At 44.1% G+C, this 25,966-nt stretch overlaps 2 protein-coding genes across 2 annotated transcripts in view; one reads left to right on the top strand and one right to left on the bottom strand.

Annotated features, from left to right (window-relative positions):
• Positions 1-1,740: 1,740 nt before the first annotated feature.
• LOC306831173 (uncharacterized protein) lies at positions 1,741-5,893 on the top strand (the record flags this gene model as incomplete). Its single annotated transcript, XM_079355120.1, has 4 exons — positions 1,741-2,208; positions 2,898-3,103; positions 4,477-4,591; positions 5,349-5,893. 4 exons carry the CDS (start codon positions 1,741-1,743, stop codon positions 5,538-5,540), a joined length of 981 nt encoding a protein of 326 aa, XP_079211246.1. The 3' UTR covers positions 5,541-5,893.
• A 10,943-nt stretch (positions 5,894-16,836) lies between these two features.
• Positions 16,837-25,966, bottom strand: part of LOC306831872 (uncharacterized protein) — a 38,867-nt gene continuing 29,737 nt past the window's right edge. The window contains exon 4 of the mRNA XM_079356118.1: positions 16,837-17,722. Coding sequence (XP_079212244.1) covers positions 17,477-17,722 — 246 coding nt within the window. The 3' untranslated portion in view covers positions 16,837-17,476. The remainder of the gene's footprint in view (positions 17,723-25,966) is intronic.

Here is a 25,966-nt window from a genome sequence, read left to right as displayed (position 1 = left end):
CCAGGAACAGGTCCGACTTACTGCCGGCAATGCAAACCATACTCCTGCTCTGGTTGTACAAGGACCGGACCGCCCTTAGCAAAGGGCCCCAAACCCCATGCTCCCGGAGCACCCCCCACAGGGCACTGCGAGGGACACGGTCGAATGCCTTCTCCAGATCCACAAAGCACATGTGGACTGGTTGGGCAAACTCCCATGAACCCTCGAGCACCCGCTGGAGAGTGTAGAGCTGGTCCAGTGTTCCACGGCCAGGACGAAAACCGCATTGTTCCTCTTGAATCCGAGGTTCGACAAACAGCCGGATCCTCCTCTCCAGTACCCTGGAATAGACTTTCCCAGGGAGACTGAGGAGTGTGATTCCCCGGTAGTTGGAACACACCCTCCGGTCCCCCTTCTTGAAAAGAGGGACCACCACCCCGGTCTGCCAGTCCAGAGGCACCGTCCCCGACCTCCACGCGATGTTACAGAGGCGTGTCAACCATGACAGCCCCTGCACATCCAGAGACTTAAGATACTCAGGGCGAATCTCATCCACCCCCGCGCCTCTCACCGCGGGCAACTCCAGAGAAGTAGAGAGTCCAGCCCCTCTCGAGGAGCTGGGTTCCAGAGCCCAAGCAGTGTGTGGAGGTGAGCCCGACTATACCTAGCCTGTACCTCTCAACTTCCTGCACAAGCTCAGGCTCCTTCCCCCCCAGTGAGGCCCCCGCCGTCGACTGCCGCCCGATCCACATTGCACCCGACCCCTACGGCTTCCTCTGCGGGTGGTGAGTCCACAGGAGGACGGGCCCGCGTCATCCTTTCGGGCTGAGCCCGGCCGGGCCCCACGGGCAAAAGCCCGGCCACCAGGCGCTCTCCTGCGGGCCCCAACCCCTGGCCTGGCTCCAGGGTGGGGCCCCGGCTCCGCCATGCCGGGCAACGTCACGGTCCTTGATCTTATATACTTCATAGGGGTTTTGTGAACTGCTTTTGGTCTGACCCGTCACCTAGGACCTGTTTGCCTTGGGTGACCCTGCTGGGGGCTCAAAGCCCCCGACAACATAGCTCCTAGGGTCATTCGGGTGCACCAACTCCCCCACCATGATAAGGTAGCAGTTCAGGGGGGAGAATTATTAATATAAATAATAATCTATGTATAATCTTATACATAGTTTAGTAGTAGTACTCTGTTTGAACAGTAGAGGTCTCTTTTAGGCACTATTATGAAACCGTTTAATCAATAATGTCAAACCTGTTGCACAGAACCACCCGCATGACAAAGACTCCACAGCTGCTGCCATCTTTCTGGAAGGTCTGGCTCATCTTGCCAGGCTGCCACTTGATGTGAAGCCAGTCCTCTTCCAAGTCCGTTCTGGCACATCTGGAAGTAGTTCTGTCTACAGGAATTAAACACAATCCATTTCGATTTCCCTATCCGTAACCCATCTATGTGTGCTGTTAGTTTGATGACACTACATGTTAAAGTACAGTTAATACTTCACATAATGGTTAAAAATGTCATGAAAGCACATGTGCTGTAGTTAGTATACAGCAGGAAGACCTGACTGTACACTGACTTCCACATTGTTCAGTGATGGTTCAATGAACGTGGCATCATTTGCATTGATAAGCACAAGTGTTCAGGGTGTGGCGTATTGTAAAGCAGGTATACGACCTCACCTCTGTCAACAGAGAGGTAACTTTCCTTCCTCGTTTTAAATCATCCGCTGTGCAGGGCAGAGGATGATGCGTCTCGTCTCGATGATGCGTCTCCATTCTCAAACAAATAGGAGAGGATATGTTTCTAACTTTAAAGAGTGTCACCATCTGAAGCTGCGTGACCTGAAAACAGAAGCTCAGCATCTGGGTAACAAGTACCTCTTCAAAAACACCATCCCTCCTTACCCGCGACCTGAGTTTCATGTGACTCGTCTGAAACACGACACAAACCGAGAAGGACTACAGGGCATCAGGACGGAGGAGGGCTTCATGGACCCCTTTGGCAGCTCCCTGCTGTGGTGGAGTCTGTCTGTGGGTCTAGAGGAGGTGGCGTCAGCTGAGAGGAGGCTCCTGGAGACCACCTACCCGGAACGGACTGAGGAGCAGGTCCAGATGCAGGAGAGCTTCCTGCATAAGTTTGCCTCCTCCCCGGCCTTCTTGAACAGCTCCAGACTCGGCTCATACCGATTCACCCTCAGCCTGGAGGAGGTGCTGAAGGCCTACAGAGACCAGGTAACCCCCCCCCCCCCCCACCCTCACCCCCCCATTAGGACCGGTCTGAACAGGGTTTGAAGAAAGAAGGGTAATCAAAACAAATCATCAATGTTCACACATTTTTCATATTTGAAGGAATTAGAAAGTAATTCAAATTCAAGTCTCTGTGGCGCGCTCGGCTGTTAACCGAGAGGATGGTGGTTCGAGCCCACCCAGGGAAGAGAGAAGCCTGCTCATTAGACTTGGGACACATTGTAGTTATTGGGGCGGCAGTAACTCAGTCTGTATGGACTTGGGTTGGGAACCGGAGGGTCGCCGGCTCAAGTCCCGGCACGGACCAAGTCCGGAAACTGGTCTGGTAGCTGGAGAGGTGCCAGTCCATTTCCTGAGCACTGCCGAGGTGCCCCTGAGCAAGGCACCGAACCCCAAAAACTGCTCTGGAGCGCTCGCTGTGGGCAGCCCCCTCACTCTGAGACCTCTCCATTAATGCAGAGTGAAAACCGAATTTCGCCTCGCGGGATTAATAAAGTATATAAATATATGTATATATATATATATGGAACCATTCCATCCAACACGTTTAGAATCTGAATGAAGACAAAGTCGTTTATAAACTTCACAGAAGTACAAAAAATAAAGTTAGAACCAGTTTGAAACTTCAATTCAATTCAATTAACTTCCAGTTAAATCTGTTTTCTCCTCTCTAGTTTTGCGGTGGAGCAGAGCCCGTCATGCGAGTGCTGAGGACCGAGCTTTACAAACAGGAAGTGGTGTACGCTGTGGTGGTCCACGGTCCAGACCATCAGCACCTGTATGATAACCATCCATTACTGACAGACGAGCCAGACTCTGTCTGTGCTTACAGAGACGGTCACTTCCTGTGGAGGTCTGAGGCCATGTGTGAGACGCACAGGTAATCAGCTGTCTGAGGGACTGACCTTTGAACTGTTTGTTACATGTTACAGAACCAAACTGTGGGGTCGAACCTGTGATGTTCTGTGGGCTTATGGGAAATGGTGTTCATTTCAACATGCTGAGAAATAAGAGAGATAAAATTACATTCACAATAAATTACATTACATTTGTAATAACAGAAGGCCAAGGGAGCGAGGCTTACCGACATATAACATGTCACACACAACTGGAGCAAGCACAGTTTGAACAAAGATATCAAAGCAGTGCATGCAACGAAGACAGCACAGAGGACACATGAGGATTAGTACATACAAGACAGAACATTTACTCCTCGTGTTTCTGCGTTTATGTTTCCTAGTCTAGGGTTTACTTTACTCTTTAGTGTGTTGGTGTTGTTATGCTCCACCTTTAATGGTTGACATTAAACCTAATCAGGTCTGGCTTCACTCTATTGTCTTTGACACTTAATGCTAATCTGCTCCAGATTAGTATTACGGAGGACACACTTTTATATCCATGAGATAGCCACTTGTTTATTAACAACCGTTCTGAACAAGTCAAGATGACATTTGATGGTTTCTGTCTGACTAAATGTCTTTGGGTTTGGTCTGTGTTGTTTAAAGCAGACAGAACACAGAGAGTGAAGTTTTCCTGTTGGCTGTTTTGAGCCGTCATCTCTGAACTCATATCAGCGCAAATAAAGGAAAAAAACTTAGAATAGAAAAAACTTAGAGGTCACATATTCTGCTAAATCCACCTCACCCTGTTCTTCCAACACTAACACGTGTCTTTAGTCTAACTTAAAGTTAACTTCTAGTTAACTTTAAGTCTTAACTCTAAGTCTCTAAACCCCCCAATGATGAGAAAAGTCCATCCTCTCTGTCTTCTGCCTGCTCCACTTATCAGAAAATATGTGCTCAAAGATTCCATTTGGAGATGTTCCCTTCATGACATCACAAAGGGCAGCAGCCCCACCCCTTCATGACATCACAAAGGGCAGTAGCCCCTCCCCCAGGTGGGTGACACTCCCACAGCTAGGTGTTTGTTCTGCCCTCTGAGTCTGCCTTCTCACCGTAAACAATAGTACATGGAGCCAGAAAGCAGCGAGTACACCCGAGCCCTTCCAGAGAGGGGGCGTGGTCAGACACAGCTCATTTACATAAAGCTACAGACACAGAAACAGCCTGTTCTGAGCAGGACTGAAATAGAGGGGTTTATAGACATGATCAAATACAGGATCAGAGTGGATTTCCAACAACACACTTCACAAACATGATGAAGAGGAGCTCTGATACTTTTTGAACCTGAAGAGGAGGAGATCATGTGACCTTCTATCTACGGATAATTAATTGTTTTCTGTGTACTTTTCAGCTATCAGTTGGTCTGTAGAGACGATGAAATGCAGATGAGAGCGGAACCCTGCAAAGGGAGGAAACAATACTATGTTTGGGATAATGCTTCCATTGCTCTGCATGTGGATAACAAGGTACCTTCACTGCTCTGATGATAAAGCTTTTATTTTTAATATTCTACGTCTTACGGTGGCCCTTAAGGTCAAAACACAACAGTATTTTGTTAGAAACAAAACTTCCCTTTTGTTCCATTTGTCCTGTGCTCCTCCATCAGAAAGACCAGCGTATCATTGAATCAAAGTCCAGCCACTGGCTCTCTGGTGTGAAAGTAATAGTTATTGATTAAACACAACATTTCCCTTTCTTCCTCTGTGGTTTCTGTTTGTAGAACATTTTATTCTACTGACCAATGAGGTTTTAGCAGGTTTTGGTGTTTGCCAGAGAAATGGTTTGTATGGAGAGTAAAAGCTGCCAGAACACAATCCAGCGATTTTAAAGCTTAAAGGAAAACAATAAACACTAATCAGAGCCACATCAATAAAGCAAACAAATGCAGCAAACAAAAGATATGGCCTGCTGCAGGCCTCTTACTTACACAGGTGTGGCCTGATAGGCTAAACTCAGGAATAGGCTTAAAGGGGCAGAGCTATCTGCAACAGATACCTTGGATTTTAGCAATGAAATTCAGGAACGGGGTCGTAATCTTAAGGACAATCAACACTTTAACATTCACCTAAAGGATGTTGAAAAAGCCTCCCTTTCTGTAAAAGTAAAAAGAAAACATGGCCCAGACAATATCTGTGGACATTTACTGAAATCATGAGTCCTGAATTGTGTCTCACTGTAGTCCTGCTCCTGTTTTAACCACTCTGCTCTGTCCTCCTGTTTCAGGTGCTGACGTTTGATGTGGACCGACTGAGAGAGAGCCTGACGTTCTGTGTGAAAGGAGCCGCTGTGATCGATCGGTGGAGCCCTTTTCATCATTTCAAGGAAGCAGAAGAGTTGGTGAGGTTGTTCTGGCCCGACTATCCTTCAGCACTGAAGAGAGATGATGGAGTCAGAAATGTTAAATGGCGACGATGACGCTCAGTACTTGAGGAGCCCAAACCGACCCTGTAAAACTCCATTATATAGAAACAATCATTAAAGATTTGATAACTTCATACACTGGGATAACGATAAATACTTCATTAAATAAGATTCAGAGTGTTTAAAGCATGTCACAGATTTTTAATTCTGACTGATTCTAGATTTAACAGCCCTCATGAATTTAATATCTTTTAACCTGATCACAGATTTTAAAAATCCTTTATGTGTTTATTTATTTCCCCTTGATATCCTGTAATAGTCTCTGACTCTGTTATATTTGAAAATGTCGGAAAGAGATTTAAACTTGTCGACATGACTGTAAAATACCAGTAAATATATAAATATAATTATATGATGTTTTTATTTAACTTTCCTTTGTTTAACGCTGATTCATATCATGTTTAAATCCTGCACTGATAAAGATGAGACCATCTTTCATTTGGTGATTAAATTAATGTGTGATTTGTTTAATTCTTTTCTTTTTTCATTCATTTAATTTGCTCGTATATTGATCTATTATATTTAGACTATACCTGGAGTGCCTTGTTACTGCTTTTGGAAAGGTGTATCTGTTGTTATTGGATCCTTGCTGTGGGAAGTCTGGTACCAGTAAATAAATTATTTTTTATTAAAAACAACAAAAAAATGTTTGTACTTCCAACAACTGTTTCTCTCTTTAAGGTTTAAATGGTTTCAGTTTGGGTGAACACAGAGAACCTCATGTTGCAGCAGCAAATAATAACAAATACATTCAAATGAACAATCACACTTGTTTCTTCACAAAAATCTTGAACTAATTCATTTATACATTTATCAATATACCATAGCCTGCTATGTGTTTTTCAACGTGTCAAACATCCTGTATCATAAATACATTTCTGCCGTTTGTAACAAACCAAACCGTGTGAAAATCTGTTAGAAATTCGGGGAGTTATGATGATTATTGTACTTGGGGATAAACCTTCCTCAATAGAAATGAATGCATAGCTTGCGCATCGGAGACCCATCCAAGATGGCGGCCGCATTGACACATCAGCTCCAATAGACAGCATCAGTCTTTGAGCTTACAGCTGTGTCCCATTCCAGAGGTTGCATGTCTGCTATGTCTGCTGCTAGTATGTCTATGGGGCCAGACCAGCTGCCTGTGGTAAGATGGCCGCCACGTTGCTACGTAATTCCCCATTGATTAACAGTGTGGGTAAGTCATCAAGTGTTTGAATATATCGATGTACAAAAATACACAGTGTTATGTTTTGAATGTAAACATTCCAGATGAATTAAAGTAAAGAGAACATTCAAGAATGGCTTTGATGTGAACATGTGTAAACAAATCAGGGGGCGGGGCTTGCATTATGAGGTCAGAATTCTCAGAGTGCTTTGATCTCAAGCTTAGTATATAAAGGACAAAGACAGTCAGCAGTCAGCAGAAGACACGGAACTAACCAGAGAACAGAACATGTCTCGAAGGAGCCCTCGACTACAATCAACCGGATACTACGACCCTGAGGGGGGACCGGAGATTTCTTACAAAGAGAAATTATCCCGGATTTTCAGGAAACACAAAACTCCATCTAAGCCCCAGAAAGAGAGAGAAACCTTAAACAGCGTCGGAAACTTTGATTTTAGTGTAGAGTACAGTGAAGACAGCACAAACTTAACAAGCGACAGCAGCCTGAACAAAGCCATGTACGGACACAGCAACACAGACACACTTGATATAAATGAGAGACACAACACGGGCAGTGACAGAAAAAGCCAGAGGCCCACCATGTTTAACTTCAAGAATCTTGGCTTTCTCTTCTTTGTACTGAGTCTGTGTATTGGACTTAAATACTTTTCTACTGAGTCACAACACTTCCAGTTTCCTGTCTTATCAACCCCGAATAATAAGGACATGAATGCAGCGTATGAAGTCATGGTGGAGCAGCTGAGACATCTACAAGATGAGCTGCAGAGTCTAAAGACAGAGATGAAGGTTCTACGTCCAAAAAGCAACACTTTACCGGACTTCGCTCTGGGGCCTCAAGGAGCCAGTATCGTTCACGACTTGACTTCTAAAACATATTATCACCCAGAAAATGCTTTAAGATTCTTTGGAATACCACTTTTTTCTCGCTCTGTAAATCCATACTCTGTAATTCAGGGACGCTCAGAACTAGTTCCAGGAAACTGCTGGTCATTCAAAGGTTCAAAGGGTCATCTCGTGATCGCCCTGTCCCATCCCACTGCCATTAGTCAGGTTTCACTGGGCCATATGTCAAAGACCTTGTCCCCAACTGGTACTATCGCCAGCGCCCCAAAGGAGTTTACTGTGTATGGTATGGAAACTGAAGCAGATCCAGGAAGCAAACTAGGAAGGTTTCTTTATGATGAAGATGGAGATCAGCTACAGACTTTCAACATCCCGAGTCACGGAAGTAGAATCTTCAAATACGTGAAGCTGCAGGTGGAGAACAACTGGGGAAATCCTGATTACTCCTGTCTGTACAGCTTCAAAGTCCATGGGAAGATGGCAGAATGAAGAGCAGAGGGGTCAAGGCGTCTGTGAAGGGGAATCACACTCGAAACATTTGTTCATTTAAAGAGGAAGAATTGAAATTGTGTGGAACAATGTGCAGCTATGAAAATATAATAAGAATAGACAGGACACATGAGGTGGACTTCAATGATGCTTATATTTAACAGCAGATATGTGGCTGTCTTCACTTCAGCGCAAGTCATCCACCATTTGTTGGTATTTCTGTGCTGCATGTTCCTAAACACGAGCAATAATTAGTTTGATTCGATCGTAGATTCACCTTCACAGTGGGCGGCATGGTGGCGCAGTGGTTAGCACTGTAGCCGCGCAGAGGTAGGACTGGAGGTGTTTCCATCTCCATCTGCAGTTCTCTCTCTGTGTAGAGGTCGCATTCCTCTCCATGTTAGCTGGGTTTACTCCGGGTGATCTGGTTTCCTCCCAAAGTGAAAAAAATGCAAATTAGGTTCATTATGAAAATAAATTAATAAAGAATTTGGACTGTATTTATTTGTTTCTGCTTGGTTTTTAATAAACCTAAAAGTCTTACCTGGAGTTATGATAAGTTGGTATATGAACTTATGTTATACATTTACAATAATATCAACCAAGTGTTTTACATTTGGACTGCAGTTCCCATTATAAACACTAGGTGTCAGAGTTACATGTACTCCACGGGCTCCTTGTCAAATACGGCCTTGATTTTAAAATTCTCCTTCTCACCTTCAAGGCTCTCCATGATCTCCCACCTCCGTGCCTTTCCGATCTTCTTCACACTTACACACCCACCCGGACCCTCCGTTCTTCCTCCTCCATGCTCCTCACCACTCCTCCTTTCCGCCTTTCTTCAGCGGGGTCTCGAGCATTCAGCCGTGCAGCCCCCCGTCTCTGGAACTCTCTCCCACAATCCATCTGTGACATCAACTCTCTCCCCACCTTCAAATCTCAGCTCAATACTCACCTTCATAGATCAGCCTATTCTGTACGACCCCACATTCCTCACTGTTTTGTTTTCATGTAGTTGAATGTGTTTGTGTTTTATTGCGTTGTTTTTATTCTTCTTTAAGGTGACCTTGAGTGAGTGTCATGAAAGGCACCTATAAATTAAATGTATTATTATTATTATTATTATTATTATTATTATTAAAAGGAACACAGGTCATCACAGTGATGGCGCTGATGAAGTGATCAATCGATCAATTAATGGACGAACCCTGAGTGACGTCAGCCATCTCTTACAGCAGTGAGCTCCGGAGGCTCTTTGGCTGCTGCCGCCATGTTGGAAATGCTGTTTCATTTCAGTCAACCTAAAGAAAAGGGACAAATGTTACATCACCCATGTTACACCCACCTGTCAATCAGGTCCGCTGCACGCCAAATATAGATAACACGCATTGTTTTTTAAAACCAAAACAGCTGTTAAAAAAAAAAAACATCCCATAGGCTACGTCTTATTTACTTTAGTTATTTCTCAAGCTCGTGTAGCTCTAATCTTTATAATTGTTTTTTTTAATGTATTAATTCATTCATGAAAATAAAGAAGCGTGGTTTGACTTTCAGAAATGTACATTGATGTATAAACTGTTTGGCCATCATAATTATTGTATTATACATTTTCCCCTTCTTTGTCTTCAATTAAAATAACACATTTTATTCTGCTATATTGTAAAACTGGAGAATTTCAGTCTTTTGCAGAAATCCAGTTTTGAAGTGAACCCCAAAATGTTTTTGTAAATTTACAATCATATAATCAATAAATGTTGTTGTGTTTCAATTTCAATATCAAAAAACAGATATTTTCAATATTAAATCTTTTTTTCTGAGGAATTCATTGCATGGGTCGGTTTTATTAAAGGGATACTTCTGGAAGTTTTCTTCATGTGATGCAATATAACGCTTTTTGCATCACATGAAGAAAACTTTCAAGCAAAGAAAAACATATTTTTCTCGTCTCAGGGCAAAATGAGGGCTGGACTCACGACCATTCAACACTACTACCATGTTTCTAATGATACACAGCTTCATGTAAATGGGTGAAGTATCTCTTTAAATATTTTAAAGTGTGTTTCTTTTGCTTTCAGTGAGATGAGTGAGGTTGTCGGTCCTAATGCTCAAAATATTCTGGAAATATGGGGGGATTCGCCCTTCAGACAAACAACACGGGGTACCCCAACTAAACAGGTGAGCAGTAAACCTTTTGTTCTCTAACAGAATTACTGCAATTACAAGAACAATTTATTTGTGTGAAGGTGTGAATTTCACCAGCTAAGGTTAAATTGATAAATTGGAGTCACTGGGGAAGTGGGTGTTCCAGCCGTTGGAAAAGGACCGGGTGTCCTGCCAATGAGAACAGTGACGACTGTTCGAAGGGTTCCCCACGGTTGTGTGCAGTGCAGTGATTAACGCAGATTAAGTCTCGATGTGTTAAGAAGTTTTTAGGTCTCAATGTGTTAAGAAGTTTTTAGGTCTCGATGTGTTAAGAAGTTTTTAGGTCTCGATGTGTTAAGAAGTTTTTAGGTCTCGATGTGTTAAGAAGTTTTTAGGTCTCGATGTGTTAAGAAGTTTTTATCGATGTAGATTGGGTCTCAATGTTCAGAGAGGCCTGTGGTGAAAAAGATGGACATGTATTAAAACTGTTTGTGAGATAGGGATAGAACCCCCAGCAGCCGACCGCAGTGGTCACCAGGACCGCTGTAGAAGCTTGCCGGTTTGGTCTTCAAACAGGGCACTGTGCCATACATGTCTGTCTTGATCACGTGTATACATTTATCTTCTGCTGTATTGTAAACTGAACTGAGGTTGTGATTCAGTCGGACATCTGTAAGTTTTCTCTTCTCTCTCTGAGAGGACAGAGAGCAAAGGTGGGGGCTTGTCTTATCAGCGGCACAGTGTGTTTGGCTCAGCTGGGCCTCGCCTCATTTTCTCTTTCTCTCTGCCTGGAGGAAAAGAGACGGTGAAGATTCTGTCTTTTTGCATCATAGTTTGACGAGTCTCTGAGTAAAGCCCCAGATGTGTGGGGTACATGTGATCCAGGCACAGGGTTCTGGTTTATGTTTAAAGTGTGGGAAGTGTTGAGAAAACAAACCCCTGTGTGTCAACAGGAAGATTTAAAGCATGATTTGACAATGTGGGTAAAATATCAGACAAAGACAGGAGTTGATTTTAACAAACGGCTGAAGCCTGACTCAGTGAAGGAGTGGCTTAGCCGAGCACAGAATAAGTATGTTGAGGCGAAGATTCAACAAGAAAAGTCAGGTTTCTTGGGGAGACTGGTTAAACATGACAAAGCCTGAAAGAAAGCCTGTGATTGGAGAGCGTGAATCTGTCAGACCCTGTTTCAAGTTATTGATAAGTGGAAAGAGTTACAGCTCCCCCACCATATGACATTTTTGACACACCCACAATTGATCCTCCACCAACAGGGCCATACGCAGCAGCACACACACAGTTAAATGCTTATCAGGACGCTGTTTCCAGTAAATCAGGAGCAAAACCTAAAACATTTAACAGGTGTAATAGATTACTCAATAACTCACAGTGGTGATGAACATGACGCACCCAGCTCATACAAGGTTTAGCTAACATGCAGAATGTAATGCAGGAGAGGATTATCACCCACTGCAGGGGGTCTGAGGCAGCGGGGAGCAGGGAGTCAGTCAGGGGTTAAAGGAGTTGGGAAGGTCATTTAGACAGGAAGATGACGTCTCGCTGTCTTTTGATAGGCAGTCAGAGCAGCGGGGAAGACAGACAGAGAGATGGAGCGATACGTCTGAGCAGAAGCAATTCTGAAGAAAAGTAAGGGATTGCTGCTGAAGCCACGCAACCGCTCGTACACACCACCACCACCTTACAGATCTATGCTATGCTATCAACTTCACTCACATTTTCAACTCCCTCTACGTGCACACACACGCGCTGGAGACATGTCAACCACTTACACACAGTATAGACTGGTGTAGTTTTGAGTCCTAAAACCAGGAAGTGAGTTAGCATTTTAGCGCTGTGGTTCTAACCTCTAAAAGTCAATGTGGATTTTGAATGTGTTTGTGTTTAGACGCCTGAAATAAGATCTGTGGTTAACACAAGCTGAAGAGATGTTGACGTTTTGTTAGATGAGATAAACTACGTTAGCTAAGACCCCACTTGTGAATTTTAAAGTTTTTACGTGAACTTTCAACGGCGGTTGCTAACGAGTAGCTAACTGAAACTACAGTGGTTGTCGCAGACATTACACATCATCACGCCGGGAACTCTCTCCCTAACCCTCCTTACAGCCTCTAGTCATGTTTTTCAGTGCTCTTGCAAATATTAGGTTAATAAACCATTTATTCAGCTAACATTTAGCTAGCTTGTCAAATCCGCTGATTAGATCGATGAAGCATTACGGTCGTGATGTCATTATAAACCGACCGCGGTGTAGTTAGCTTGTAGCATAACGTTAGCTTTCTACTTCTCTGGGCTGCATTAACTCTTCAAACTTCATATAAATGATGTTTATCTGTAAAGATTATCCAGCTGAACAAAACAGATCCCATAGGCAAATTTTCGAAGGAACCACCGGCGCCATGTTTTCGGGTTGCCCGACAAAAACACATCATTACTACACCAGTCTATATTCTAGCAGATGTGCAGTGTTTGCTCGGGAAGCTCCCAGACATTAAAAAGGGAGCAGCCGTGTGGATTTCTGCTTTTTGTGATCTCCATATGGGAGTGGAGTGTTGCTTGGGAGATTATAGACGCCTGGTTACGGGGGCTGTTGGGGGTGAAGCATTACAAGACATAGAAGTCAGGGCTCTGACTATAACCAAACCTGACACAGCACCACTGGGGTTGTACACTGAGTGGCTATGGAGGGTCATGAGGGATAAGTTATTGTGACTTCAGGGGACCTGACTTCAATGGAGCACCCCTATTTTTCCTGTGCCCAAACCTGGTAAAAAAGAAGCTTGGATGGTCCATGACCTCTGTCCAATCAATCATGTGGTACGCCCCTGCCCGTACTCGACACCCAATCCTTACATTATGCTCTCATCTGTGTCTCCACGACATACTAGTCTCACCTGCATTGACTTAGCTAACGCTTTTTTCTGTGTCCCAATCTCTTTTGAGACTGCTCAGATGTTTGCTTTTACCCTTCAAGGCCAACAGTACACTTACACTCGCCTCCCTCAAGGTTTCAAGCTATTTGCTGATAGCTGCCCCCTCACCTGCTACATGTTTGAAGGTCACTCATGATGTTCTTTCCCTACTTTCTCAAAAAGGCTACAAAGTCTCTCGTTCTAAATTGCAATGTTGCCGTTCCTCTGTTGTCTTTCTGGGACGTCAGGTTGGAAACACTGGCCTGTCCATGACTGAATCGTCTAAAGCTTCCATTTTGAATCATACCAAACCTAAAACTGTTGGTGATATGATGTCCTCTCTTGGTCTGACTGGTTACAGTTACTCTTTTATTGCTAACACAGAGACTGCAGCACCTCTTCGTGCTCTAATGACTGCTAGAGGGCGTGGTCCACACAGAGGCAGAGTGTTTACTATTTAGAGGTACAGGAATGATAAGTCTGGTTGTTTCCATTGTGGTGAGCTGGGACATTGGATGGCACACAGCAACCCCACCCCCACCCCTATGAGTATAGTTTTGCCCTCCCCCTCCTCCACAACCTCCTCCACCTCATCCTCGACCCCACCAGGCACCAGGCCCTCTCCCTAGTGGTAGTGACTCATTTTAGGGGTGCCTGGAACCAAGACCAGACGACCCAGCAGACCTGGAACCCATCATAAATGTTACTGTAGGCAACCAACATCTTCCTTTGATGATAGATACAGGTGCTAGGTACTCCTCTGTAAATAACCCTCTTCCTGGTTCCTCTTTTACTACGTCTGTTCTGGGACCGGTAACACAAACCTTTGTTCTGCTGCAAACATTTATGTTGGTCCAGAAGATGTGGCTGCTGCTGTCATGCTGCCAGAGGAACTGTTGACCTTTTTTAAGCTTGGTTTTTCCTCCACTCTCCACGTCACCCTCATGGTCCGTAACCAAGACAACCCCCAAGGCGTTGGGACCCATGGTGAAACATTGTCTCGAGGCTACAGATTGAGAGCAACCTCAACATGCAGATCTTTTTTATTCCCCCTCTCTCTCCTCTTACAGAACTTCTCACTCCTCCACACTCCATCTCCTGTTTGAACGTGTGTCACGTCACTGTCCTCTATCCACTTCCTCTGATCACCCTTCCTCTGTTTCTATTCTATCTACTCTCCCTGACTCTTTATGGTCTGCTGGCCCCACTGATGTAGGCCTGATTGATATGGAACCCCTTGATATCCCTCTTAAACCAGATGTACAGCCCATTTACCAACCCCAGTACCCACTCTCTTGAAATAGGTTAGATAAACTCTCTGTCACTCTTAAAGGTTTACTGATGAGTAAAGTTGTCATCCCCACCTCCAGCCCATGGAGCACCCCTATTTTTCCTGTGCCCAAACCTGGTAAAAAAGAAGCTCGGATGGTCCATGACCTCCGTCCAATCAATCATGTGGTACGCCCCTGCCCGTACTCGACACCCAATCCTTACACCATGCTCTCATCTGTGTCTCCACGACATACTAGTCTCACCTGCATTGACTTAGCTAACGCATTTTTCTGTGTCCCAATCTCTTCTGAGACTGCTCAGATGTTTGCTTTTACCCTTCAAGGCCAACAGTACACTTACACTCGCCTCCCTCAAGGTTTCATTCACTCCCCTGGATTTTTCAACGCTGTCCTTTTAAAACATTTATCCGCTCTCACACTCCCACATGGTGTGGTTCTCCTCCAGTATGTGGATGATTTGCTGATAGCTGCCCCCTCACCTGCTACATGTTTGAAGGTCACTCATAATGTTCTTTCCCTACTTTCTCAAAAAGGCTACAAAGTCTCTCGTTCTAAATTGCAATGTTGCCGTTCCTCTGTTGTCTTTCTGGGACGTCAGGTTGGAAACACTGGGCTGTCCATGACTGAATCGTCTAAAGATATGATGTCCTCTCTTGGTCTGACTGGTTACAGTTCCTCTTTTATTGCTAACACAGAGACTGCAGCACCTCTTCATGCTCTAATGACTGCTGCTGGACAGACTAACTTACAGGCTACTCTTGACTTGACTACTGACGCTGAACAGGCCTTTGTCTCTCTCAAACAATCTCTAGCATCTGCATCCTCCCTCCACTCCCCTGATTACTCTAAACCTTTTCACTTGGATGTTTCTGAAAAGCACGGCTTTGTAAATGATGATGATGCTGATGACGAAGAGCAAGACCAAAACTGGCGTGCTCTCCCGGTTCTGTGAACACCAACACTCACAACACATAGTCGCATTACACATTGCTACATCAGCTATGCTGAAGTTTACTCCATTTCCTGCATCTATTATGTAATAAAGTTTTGCTCATTGCTGTTGTCATGTTAACTGGTTGATAATTAAGAAGGTTAAACGCTCCATCCCGAGTGGTACTACGGGATGTACATGGATTTTGTTTAGTCCCAGTTATGAAGGATTGCTTTTTACTTTTTATCATTTTGGTGTGTTTTAGGTGTACAGGTGTCCAATCATTGTCACCAGGCCTCCTTCCTACTTAGGGCCTCGGGAGTTTTCACTCTGCCAATTGTGGTGCTGCGTTGGGTGGTTGAGTTAAGATTAGACTTTTTGATTTTCTGTATTAGATGATTTGTTGGGTGCTTTCACACGCCACGCACATATAGTTGTTGTTGACACAATAACATTTTGTCAAAAGGGGGAATTATATAACCATTTAACAAATTACTGTACTGTTAGGCCAATGTGCCTCTTCCGTATATCCTTATATGGGCCTCTTCCTTTTGCTTTAAAGTTGCAGCACGGACTCTCTATTGTCTTCTCCAGGTGCAGCACCTCAGGGACACTTTCTTTATCAGAAGCTAACACACGAACATCACATCATCTCTGCTAAAACTTCTGCTGACACAGCACACCAACATTTTAGAGGAGACAACTTCCTACTGTATATAATCCTGTGATTTCTGACACTCAGGGTCTACTCTCTGGTTTTGGTAGCTGACGTGCGAGTCAGTGAGGTCGACCCTCAGCTGAGACAATGCCCTCGGTATCTGCGTTGTATCTCCTTGCTTTATTAAACTTTCTGGTTTGTTCAATTTGAACCTGAGTCTCTTCTCTCCCTTCTCTAAGAAAACCAACACGCACAAGGTGACTTAAAAAACCCTGAACAGACCTGAGGTTACCGCTTGGCTATTTTTAGCTATTATTTGGAGAGTTCCCGGCGTGATGACATTCAATGTCTCAGACAACCACTGTAGTCTCATTTAGCCACTTGTTAGCAACCGCCATTTTAAGTTTGCGGAAAAACTTGTGGGGTCTTAGCTAACATAGTTTATGTCGTCTAACAAAACATCCACATCTCTTCAGTTTGTGTTAACCACAGACCTTATTTCAGGCGTCTAAACACAAACACATTTAAAATCCACTTTGACTTTTAGAGGTTAGAACACGTGGCGCTAAAATGCTAACTCACTTCCTGGTTTTAGGACTCATTTCTGTGCCAGTCTGTAATTGCCATGCTTGGTTCTCCAAAGGGACACAGTCCTGAATTTAGTCTGGCCTTCTGGCTGGACCCAACAACTAAAAAGTCTGTACTGCATACAAAACTGTGGCTATTCAGAAAAGGTTCACCCAAACTGAAACTATTTAAACCTTGAAGAGAGAAACAGTTGTTTGAAGTATAAATAAATAAATGATCAATAAAAACTCTCTTTTTTTGTTGTTTTTATTGAATTAATTTATTGACTGGTACCAGACTTCCCACAGCAACGATCCAATAACAACAGATACACCTTTCCAACAGCAGTAACAAGGCACTCCAGGTATAGTCTAAATATAAAAGATCAATATATGAGCAAATTAAATGAATGAAAAAAGAAAAGAATTAAACAAATCACACATTAATTTAATCACCAAATGAAAGATGGTCTCATCTTTATCAGTGCAGGATTTAAACATGATATGAATCAGCTTTAAAGAAAGGAAAGTTAAATAAAAACATTATAATAATCATCATTATGAGGTCATGTCGAGGAGTGTAACACAAAGTGTGTCTGAATGTTAAAAAACAAGCCTTCAGATCATTTCTCATGAAGGACATTTGTTTTGTGTTTGAATCTCTTGACGACATTTTCAAATATAACAGAGTCAGAGACTGTTACAGGATATAAAGAGAAATCAATAAACACGCTTTAAAATCTGTGATTGGATTGAAAGATATTAAATTCATGAGGGCTGTTAAATCTAGAATCAATCAGAATAAAAAATCTGCTACATGCTTTAAACACACTGAATGCCGGTGAAGCGCTTCATTCACATCCTGTAGAGTTGAATGAACTACACAGTTATTAAAGCTTTAAGTCACTCAAACGAGCCCCTGTGAATTCCTGAGCGTCATCATCTTCATCACCGTCTCCGTCCTTGTCAACATTTCTGACTTCATCATCTCTCTTCAGTGCTGAAGGCCAGAGCTTCTTCACCAACTTATCTGCTTCCTCGTAGGAATCAAAAGGGATCTCCTTTTCAGTTTTAACCTCTGCTTCATCACAGAACGTCAGGCTCTCTCTCAGTCGGTTCACATCAAACTTCAGCACCTGAAACAGGAGGACAGAGCAGAGTGGTTAAAACAGGGGCAGGACTACAGTGAGACACCAAGCTAGTTCTGTTGAGGTTTTAGAGTTCGGGCTTAGTAAAGTTAGAGCTGATGTTAGTCCTCTTCTGTTCTGACACAAAGCTTAACGAAGAGTTAAGTCCTGCCCGTGATGCTCATTGGTTGGTTGGGGTTTGACAGGATCCAATACTGTGTCTGTCTCTGGGAGTGACGGTGAACCTCTCAGTCCTCTCAAGTTTTGCTAGCAGTTAGCCAAAAACAGCTTTCAGCTCAGGCTTTATGACACTACGTCCACAGATTAGAGTCTAAAGAGAGAATGTCTGATGAAGAACAGATTGTTTGCTGCCCTCTAGTAAAGATATCTGTTTAAAGAGAGAGACCTATCGTTGTCAGAGTATCGTCGATGGACGTCATGATGTCATGGCGGTGGATTGTGTTCTGGCAGCGTTTCTCCTGCAAGCGCCAAGCTTTGCTGAAACCTCATTGGTCAGTAAACAAAATGTACTACAAACAGAAACTACAAGGCTAAAATCCAGAGCCCGAAGTACCCAGTCAAGATGTGTCTGTAAAAGAGATGACTCAGCAGAAATCACTGTCTTGAGTCTCAGCGCCAGAAGAGCCAGTCAGCTCAATGAAGTGACGCACAGGGAAAAAGGGAAATGTCGTTTTTAATAAAATACTTTTTGTGTTTTGACCTTCAGGGCCACCGTAAGAAGTTGAACTTAAAAAATAACATTGTTATCATCAGAGCAGTGAAGGTACCTTGTTATCCACATGCAGAGCGACGGCAACATTATCCCAAACATAGTACTGTGGCGGCTCTTCGCAGGGTTCTGCTCTCATCTGCTTTTTGTCGTCTCTACGGACCAACTGATAGCTGAAAAATACAAAGAAAAAAATTAATAAATTAACCTTAGATAGAACTTAAAGGTCACATGATCTCCTCCTCTTCATCATGTGAGTGAAGTGTGTTGTTGTAAATCCACTCTGATCCTGTATTTGATCATGTCTATAAACCCCTCTATTTCAGCCCTGCTCAGAACAGGCTGTTTCTGTGTCTGTAGCTTTAAATATGTAAATGAGCTGTGTCTGACCACGCCCCCTCTCTGGAAGGGCTTGGGTGTACTCGCTGCTTTCTGGCTCCATGTCCTATTGTTTACGGTGAGAAGGCAGACTCAGAGGGCAGAACAAACACCTAGCTGTGGGAGTGTCACCCACCTGGGGGAGGGGCTACTGCCCTTTGTGATGTCATGAAGGGGAGGGGCTACTGCCCTTTGTGATGTCATGAAGGGGAGGGGCTACTGCCCTTTGTGATGTCATGAATGGGAGGGGCTACTGCCCTTTGTGATGTCATGAAGGGAACATCTCCAAACGGCCTGTTTGAGCAGGCAGAAGACGGAGAGGATGGACTTTTCTCATGATTGGGGGGTTTGTAGAGGAATAGAGACACATGTTAGAAGAACAGGGTGAGGTGGATCAAAACAGCCAACAGGAAAACTTCACTCTCTGTGTTCTGTCTGCTTTAAACAACACAGACCAAACCCAAAGACATTTAGTCAGACAGAAACCATCAAATGTCATCTTGACTTGTTCAGAACGGTTGTTAATAAACAAGTGGGAATCTCATGGATATAAAAGTGTGTCATTAGCAAAGAAATGATTTAAAAAAACCTTCTGTTCAGAAAAGCATTGTAGCTAAGCTCAGTCGTCATTCATACTCCACGATGACGTAATATCTGTATCCCAGTCTGTGAATTCATAAAGTCCTTGCTCTAGGACTGACCGATGTAGGATTCTTGGGGCCGATCCCGATATGGATATCAAGGAGAGAAAATCATCAGCCACAGTTTGGTTCTGTAACATGTGACAAACAGTTCAAAGGTCAGTCCCTCAGACAGCTGATTACCTGTGTGTCTTACACATGGCCTCAGACCTCCACAGGAAGTGACCATCTCTGTAAGCACAGACAGAGTCTGGCCCGTCTGTCAGTAATGGATGGTGACCATACAGGTGCTGATGGTCTGGACCATGGACCACCACAGCATACATCACTTCCTGTTTGTAAAGGTCGGTCCTCAGCACTCGCATGACGGGCTCTGCTCCACCGCAAAACTAGAGAGGAGAAAACAGATTTAACTGGACGCCTCACACCTCTCTATACACTCAGGAGAGAACGGGACAGAAACACTTTCTTCCTCCTTCAGAGAGCTGTCATTTAGAAAACTTCTCCCAGAAAAGTTAGAGACACAAGGTCATGCTTTATTGAAGTTTCAAACTGGTTCTAACTTTATTTTTTGTGTATAATGTAAAGAAGTGAAGTTAGTACACGCACTGTGATTTACCAAGACGGGCAGAAACTGTGACAGTGTCTGAATTGAACACCTTTGAAAGGAGCTGATCCAGGAGCTCAGTGTTGCACACCACAGGCTGCAGTGAGGAGGAGACACAGGCTCAATAAAAGAAGGGTAAAGATCACTTTTGTTCCCCAAACACACGTTAACATGTTTCAAATAATTTACATGCATTTATTTTTGTCATATGAGAAATGCCATGATTAAATTACTGAGAGAGAGACTCTGGTCTTTGTATGTATCTGGGTCCTGGTTTTTGTAGCTGGTCCTGTTCTGTCTCCTGGTCTTCCTCTCTCTCTCCTGTCTCATCCTCTGTTGAATTTTTAAAGTCTCAGTATATTACTGAGTCATGATCACCATAATCTGACCTAATATTTTAAATCCATGTTAAGTCACATTATATTTTATCCATCCAAACATCCCAATAATATTATTGATGGTTATATATTATTATAGTTTCTATTTACATGTCGCATTGTTCATCATTAATACGTTGGTAATATCTCTAAGATCAGGCAGGAAAACTCGTTCATGCATTTGTTGCCTCCAGGTTGGATTACTGTTGAAGTGTATTATACTTGTGATACAGTGTGATGCTAACATGTGAACGTCTGGTAAAGTAATTAGTGTTCTCAAGGAAGAGCTTAGGTTGAACATCAACGAGAATGAAGTGGTCACTATAATAAGAATAAATGTTATTTAACGGCGCCTTTCATGACACTCAAGGTCACCTTACAGAGAAATAAATATGAACTTGTAAGAATAGACTTCAAACGTTTCTTTTAGATAAATCTTATAGTTAGGACTGGATCAGGTCTAGACCAGCTCATAGTTATGCTGCTATAGGTCTAGACTACCGGGGGAACTGGCACCAGGATCTCTTATCTCTCTCTCTCAGCTTTCATATCTTATTACTGCTCGTCTCTATCTTTATATTCCAGTTACTAACCTCTCCTTTTTCTGGCAGCTCCTGAGCTCTCTGAGGTTCCTTGGGACTGTTGATAAGGATCCCCCCCCCCCCCTCTCGTCACATTTTCACACCCAGCTCAGTTTAGCAGACGGCTGTTCATCATGATCCGGGTCTGCTGAAGCTCTCTGGGAAGTTTGTTCTTCTATGATGGATGAAGCTGGGCTCTTGTAATACAGCCATCAGTAAGGTCCTTTACCTGCTTCATGTAAAGTGTCTCGAGATAACATCAGTCATGAACTGACTCTATACAAATCAAGTTTGATTGATTACAAATACAAAGAAACAAAGGTATGATGTTGTTTAATTGATGGGACTCTACACTGGAACAGCCAATCACGGCCTGAATAAAAAGACAGTCACTGTTAGTCATGAGTGGAGTGCTGAGGACCGACCTGCACAAACAGGAAGTGATGTACGCTGTGGTGGTCCACACGGTCCAGCCCATCAGCACCTGTATGATAACCATCCGTTAGTGACAGATGACCCAGACAAAGCAGGCAGGTGAGTGACACGGCAGTGATTGAACAAAGGACACGTGAAGATGAGTGTTGAAGCGAACAACAAGGAAGAACAAACTGTTTGAGCTTCCATCTTAGATAATCCTGCTAATAGAGACAAATCTCGTTGTAACCATGAAGTTAGAACTGTTTTACTTTTCCACATAATACTTTCAGTCTTGGTTTTCTCTCTATAATGTGAGTCCTTACAGATAGTAATGTCCAGGTATTTAACCTCCTTTTTGATTGCAGTACCTTGAATAGACACTAGGGGGCGATCCTGCATTGATATTCAGTCACATTGGACGGGTAAAAGCTGCAGAGCTTGTGGTATCTGTGTTGTATTTTTGTGTTGTATAATCTGCCAGTTGGTTTATGCTTCTTCCCAGAACATGTAACTGCTGCATGTTGTTTAAGTATTTCATCATCATTGTCTGAAACCTCTGCAGCTAAAATAAAGAGTACAGTGAGGCGGGACGGCCTCGATGGATTCCCCTTTTCACTGGAACTCTTTTACATGTTCCCACTTCTTCTAACTGTTCATGTCCGCTGTGGTCGGCGTCTCGTGGTCCCTCACGGTCCAGTGTGGTTAAAGGATTGATTGCATGGATTCATTTCATCAGTGTTTAATCTGCAGTTAAAGTTTTAATGAACAACAAATGTCTGCATGATTATAAAAGCTTTCCTGCTCTATTTAAACACTGATTTCATGTCTGTGTATTTATTGATTTATTTGACTTCATATATTATCACTGTCCTCTATGTACTGTGTGTTATTTTATTATTCATTGTTAAGTCATTGTTATGTTGTCCTGTGTCGTAGCTGCCATGGCCTTTGAGCCAGGTTTGGACAAACTGAGGGCTCGTCCGTCTGAAACTCGTTTGCTGTGACTTTGTTAAGAAAGTTTGATTTGTATTTGTTTGATAATTGCTATTTGGTTGAACGTTCATTCGGTGGTTTGTTGTTGCATTTTTTCTTTGGCTCAATTTCATATTTAAATGTTTATGTAACCGCGCTCATCTGGCTGGTTCAATAAACCCCTCGACTCTGCGTTGTGTGAAGAGTAAGGAGCGGGAGGCTTGCCGGTCTTTTCACGTGGCAATTTATTATCGAGGCAAGTCCGTCTGAACGGGAACAGAATAAATGCTGGTCATTCATTCGTTTGGCTCGCACACGGGCAGCACACTATAAAACAAAATCAACACGAGGCGAGTTAGCTAGCTCGTTGTCATGGTAACTCGATATCTCAAAGAAAATACCTTTAAAAACAATAATCTAATCAAAAAAAATATACATACACATCTTATTGCAATTTTATGAAACCACAAGTGCTACTAACGACCTTAATACAAAATATTTTTACATTGTGCTGCACACAGCCACTTACCCGTTACGGTTACCACTGTGCATTTATACTACACCTGAGAGAGGGCGCTATTGAGCCAATGATAACAACATATAAGCAAGTGGAATAACAACAAAAACTCTGTTACATTTAAATTGAAGATAGTCAACCTTTACCAAATGTTTTTCTTGAATTTGAAAATCAAAAAATCAATCTTTGTGCATCAAACATTTGTGGATTGTGTGTGTGTGTGTGTGTGTGTGTGTGTGTGTGTGTGTGTGTGTGTGTAAAAGTGGAGTACTCACTGCGTGCAGGAGTGTGTTGTTCTGTGGTTTACCTGTTTGTGTTCAAACTTTTGTCGGCTCAGAGTTTATGGCTTTTCAAACGTGTTGAATGATATAAATATATAAAATGTTTGTCTTTGTCAGTATCTAGCTCATGTAGTTTTTGTTTATCACGAGCAATGTGCTAGTTTCTCTTGAAGATGTGATTTAAGTTTATCAAGTGACATGATATGTTTATTTTGAATGATGTACCTGAGGTGTATTTACACTAAAGCATACTATCTCAGTTTAAGTGCTGAAACTGTTCACCTTTAGAAATGTGGTGATGATGGATTGTATCCACATGTATGTTTTGTGACTGAAAGTGCTTTGATACAACAAAAAGACAGTCAGAGAAAAGTGTATTTATTTTGAATGTTGTTTAATAAATTCTGCTGAACGGAGCTGCACTGAGAAGACGCACTGTTGTCACGCTCATCTTTTCTCCTGTTTACACAAAATCTTTTGTTAATGGGTCATCAGCCTGAGACCTGTTACAATTGTGGAAACCTCAGCCAATCTGTAGGGGAAGACACATGTTGGAATGTGAAATCACTCCTACAAGCCCTCTTCACACAAAAACCTTTATGTACTGAAAAGTCAGACAATTAGATTTAAACACACAAACCTGGAATAAAACCTGATAAAATAACTGGTGTCCTTTTCCTAAATGTTATAAATAGAAATCTGACTCCTTCTTCTTCTTCTTCTAACTGCTGTTTATCTCTGCTGTCGTCAATGTGCATCAAAGTTTGTGAGGTATACTCGTGGTCCCTCAATTGGGAACATGAATGAAAGGATTGATTGTGTCGTGGTTTGGTTCTGTGTTTCGTTTTGTTTTACTTTTCCTTCGTGTTCTGTTTGTTTCCCTGTTGCCATCCATCCATCCATCCATCCATTTTCTGCCGCTTATCCGGGCCGGGTCGCGGGGGCAGCAGTCTAAGCAGAGATGCCCAGACTTCCCTCACCCCAGACACCTCCTCCAGCTCTTCTAATGGGACCCCAAGGTGTTCCCAAGCCAGCCGAGAGACATAGTCTCTCCAGCATTGTCTCTATCTCTAAGGGTGCGCCCAGCCAGCCCATTTCGGCCGCTTGTATTCGAGATCTCGTTCTTTCGGTCCTGACCCAAAGCTCATGACCGTAGGTCAGGGTAGGAACGAAGATCGACCGGTAAATCGAGAGCTTCGCCTTTCGACCACGATGGACCGATACAGCGACCGCATGACTGCAGACGCCGCACCGATCCGTCTGTCGATCTCACCTTCCATCTTCCCCCCACTCGTGAACAAGACCCCGAGATACTTGAACTCCTCCACCTGGGGCAAGGACTCCCCACCGACCCGAAGAGGGCAAACCACCTTTTTCCGGTCGAGAACCATGGCCTCAGATTTAGAGGTGCTGATCCTCATCCCAGCCGCCTCACACTCGGTAGCGAACCGCCCCAGTGCGCGCAGAAGGTCCGGGTTCGATAGGAGCCAACAAGACCACATCATCTGCAAAAAGCAGAGACGAGATCCTGTGGTCCCCGAACCGGACCCCCTCCGGCCCCTGGCTGCGCCTAGAAATTCTGTCCATAAAAGTAATGAACAGAACCGGTGACAAAGGGCAGCCCTGCCGGAGGCCAACGCGCACCGGGAACAGGTCCGACTTACTGCCGGCAATGCGAACCATACTCCTGCTCCGGTCGTACAAGGACCGGACCGCCCTTAGCAAAGGGCCCTGAACCCTGTACTCTCGGAGCACCCCCCACATGGTGCCGCGAGGGACACGGTCGAACACCTTCTCCAGATCCACAAAGCACATGTGGACTGGTTGGGCAAACTCCCATGACCCCTCGAGCTCCCACTGGAGAGTGTAGAGCTGGTCCAGTGTTCCACGGCCAGGACGAAAACCACATTGTTCCTCTTGAATCCGAGGTTCGACTAACAGCCGGATCCTCCTCTCCAGTACCCTGGAATAGACTTTCCCAGGGAGGCTGAGGAGTGTGATTCCCCGGTAGCTGGAACATACCCTCCAATCCCCCTTCTGGCAGACCAGTGCCTCTGGTCTGCCAGTCCAGAGGCACTGTCCCCGACCTCCATGCGATGTTACAGAGACGTGTCAACCATGACAGCCCCTGCACATCCAGAGACTTAAGATACTCAGGGCGAATCTCATCCACCCCCGGAGCCTTGCCACCAAGGAGCTTGCCAACTACCTCGGTGACTTCGGCTTGGGTGATGGACGAGTCTACCTCTGAGAACTCAGCCTCTGCTTCCTCAGTGGAAGACGTGACGGTGGGATTGAGGAGATCCTCGAAGTATTCCTTCCACCGTCCGACTGCATCCCCAGTTGAGGTCAGCAGCTCCTCCACTGTAAACAGTGTTGGTGAAGCACTGCTTCCCCCTCCTGAGGCGACGGACGGTTTGCCAGAATTTCCTCGAGGCCGACCGAAAGTCCTCCTCCATGGCCTCCCCGAACTCCTCCCAGGCCCGAGTTTTTGCCTCCACGACCGCCTGGGCTGCGGAACGCCTGGCCTGCCGGTACCCGTCAGCTGCCTCAGGAGTCCTATGCACTAGCAGTGCCCGATAGGACTCCTTCTTCAGCTTGACGGCCTCCCTTACTTCCGGTGTCCACCACCGGGTTCGGGGATTGCAGCCACGACAGGCACCAGAGACTCTGCGACCACAGCTCAGAGCAGCTGCTTTGACAATGGAGGTGGAGAACATGGTCCACTCGGACTCAATGTCCCCAGCCTCCC

The sequence above is a fragment of the Symphodus melops genome, assembly GCF_947650265.1.
Source record: "Symphodus melops genome assembly, chromosome: 11".
Lineage (NCBI taxonomy): Eukaryota > Metazoa > Chordata > Actinopteri > Labriformes > Labridae > Symphodus > Symphodus melops.
The sequence above is the reverse complement of the archived record's forward strand: the minus strand, read 5'-3'. Positions and strand labels throughout refer to the sequence as shown.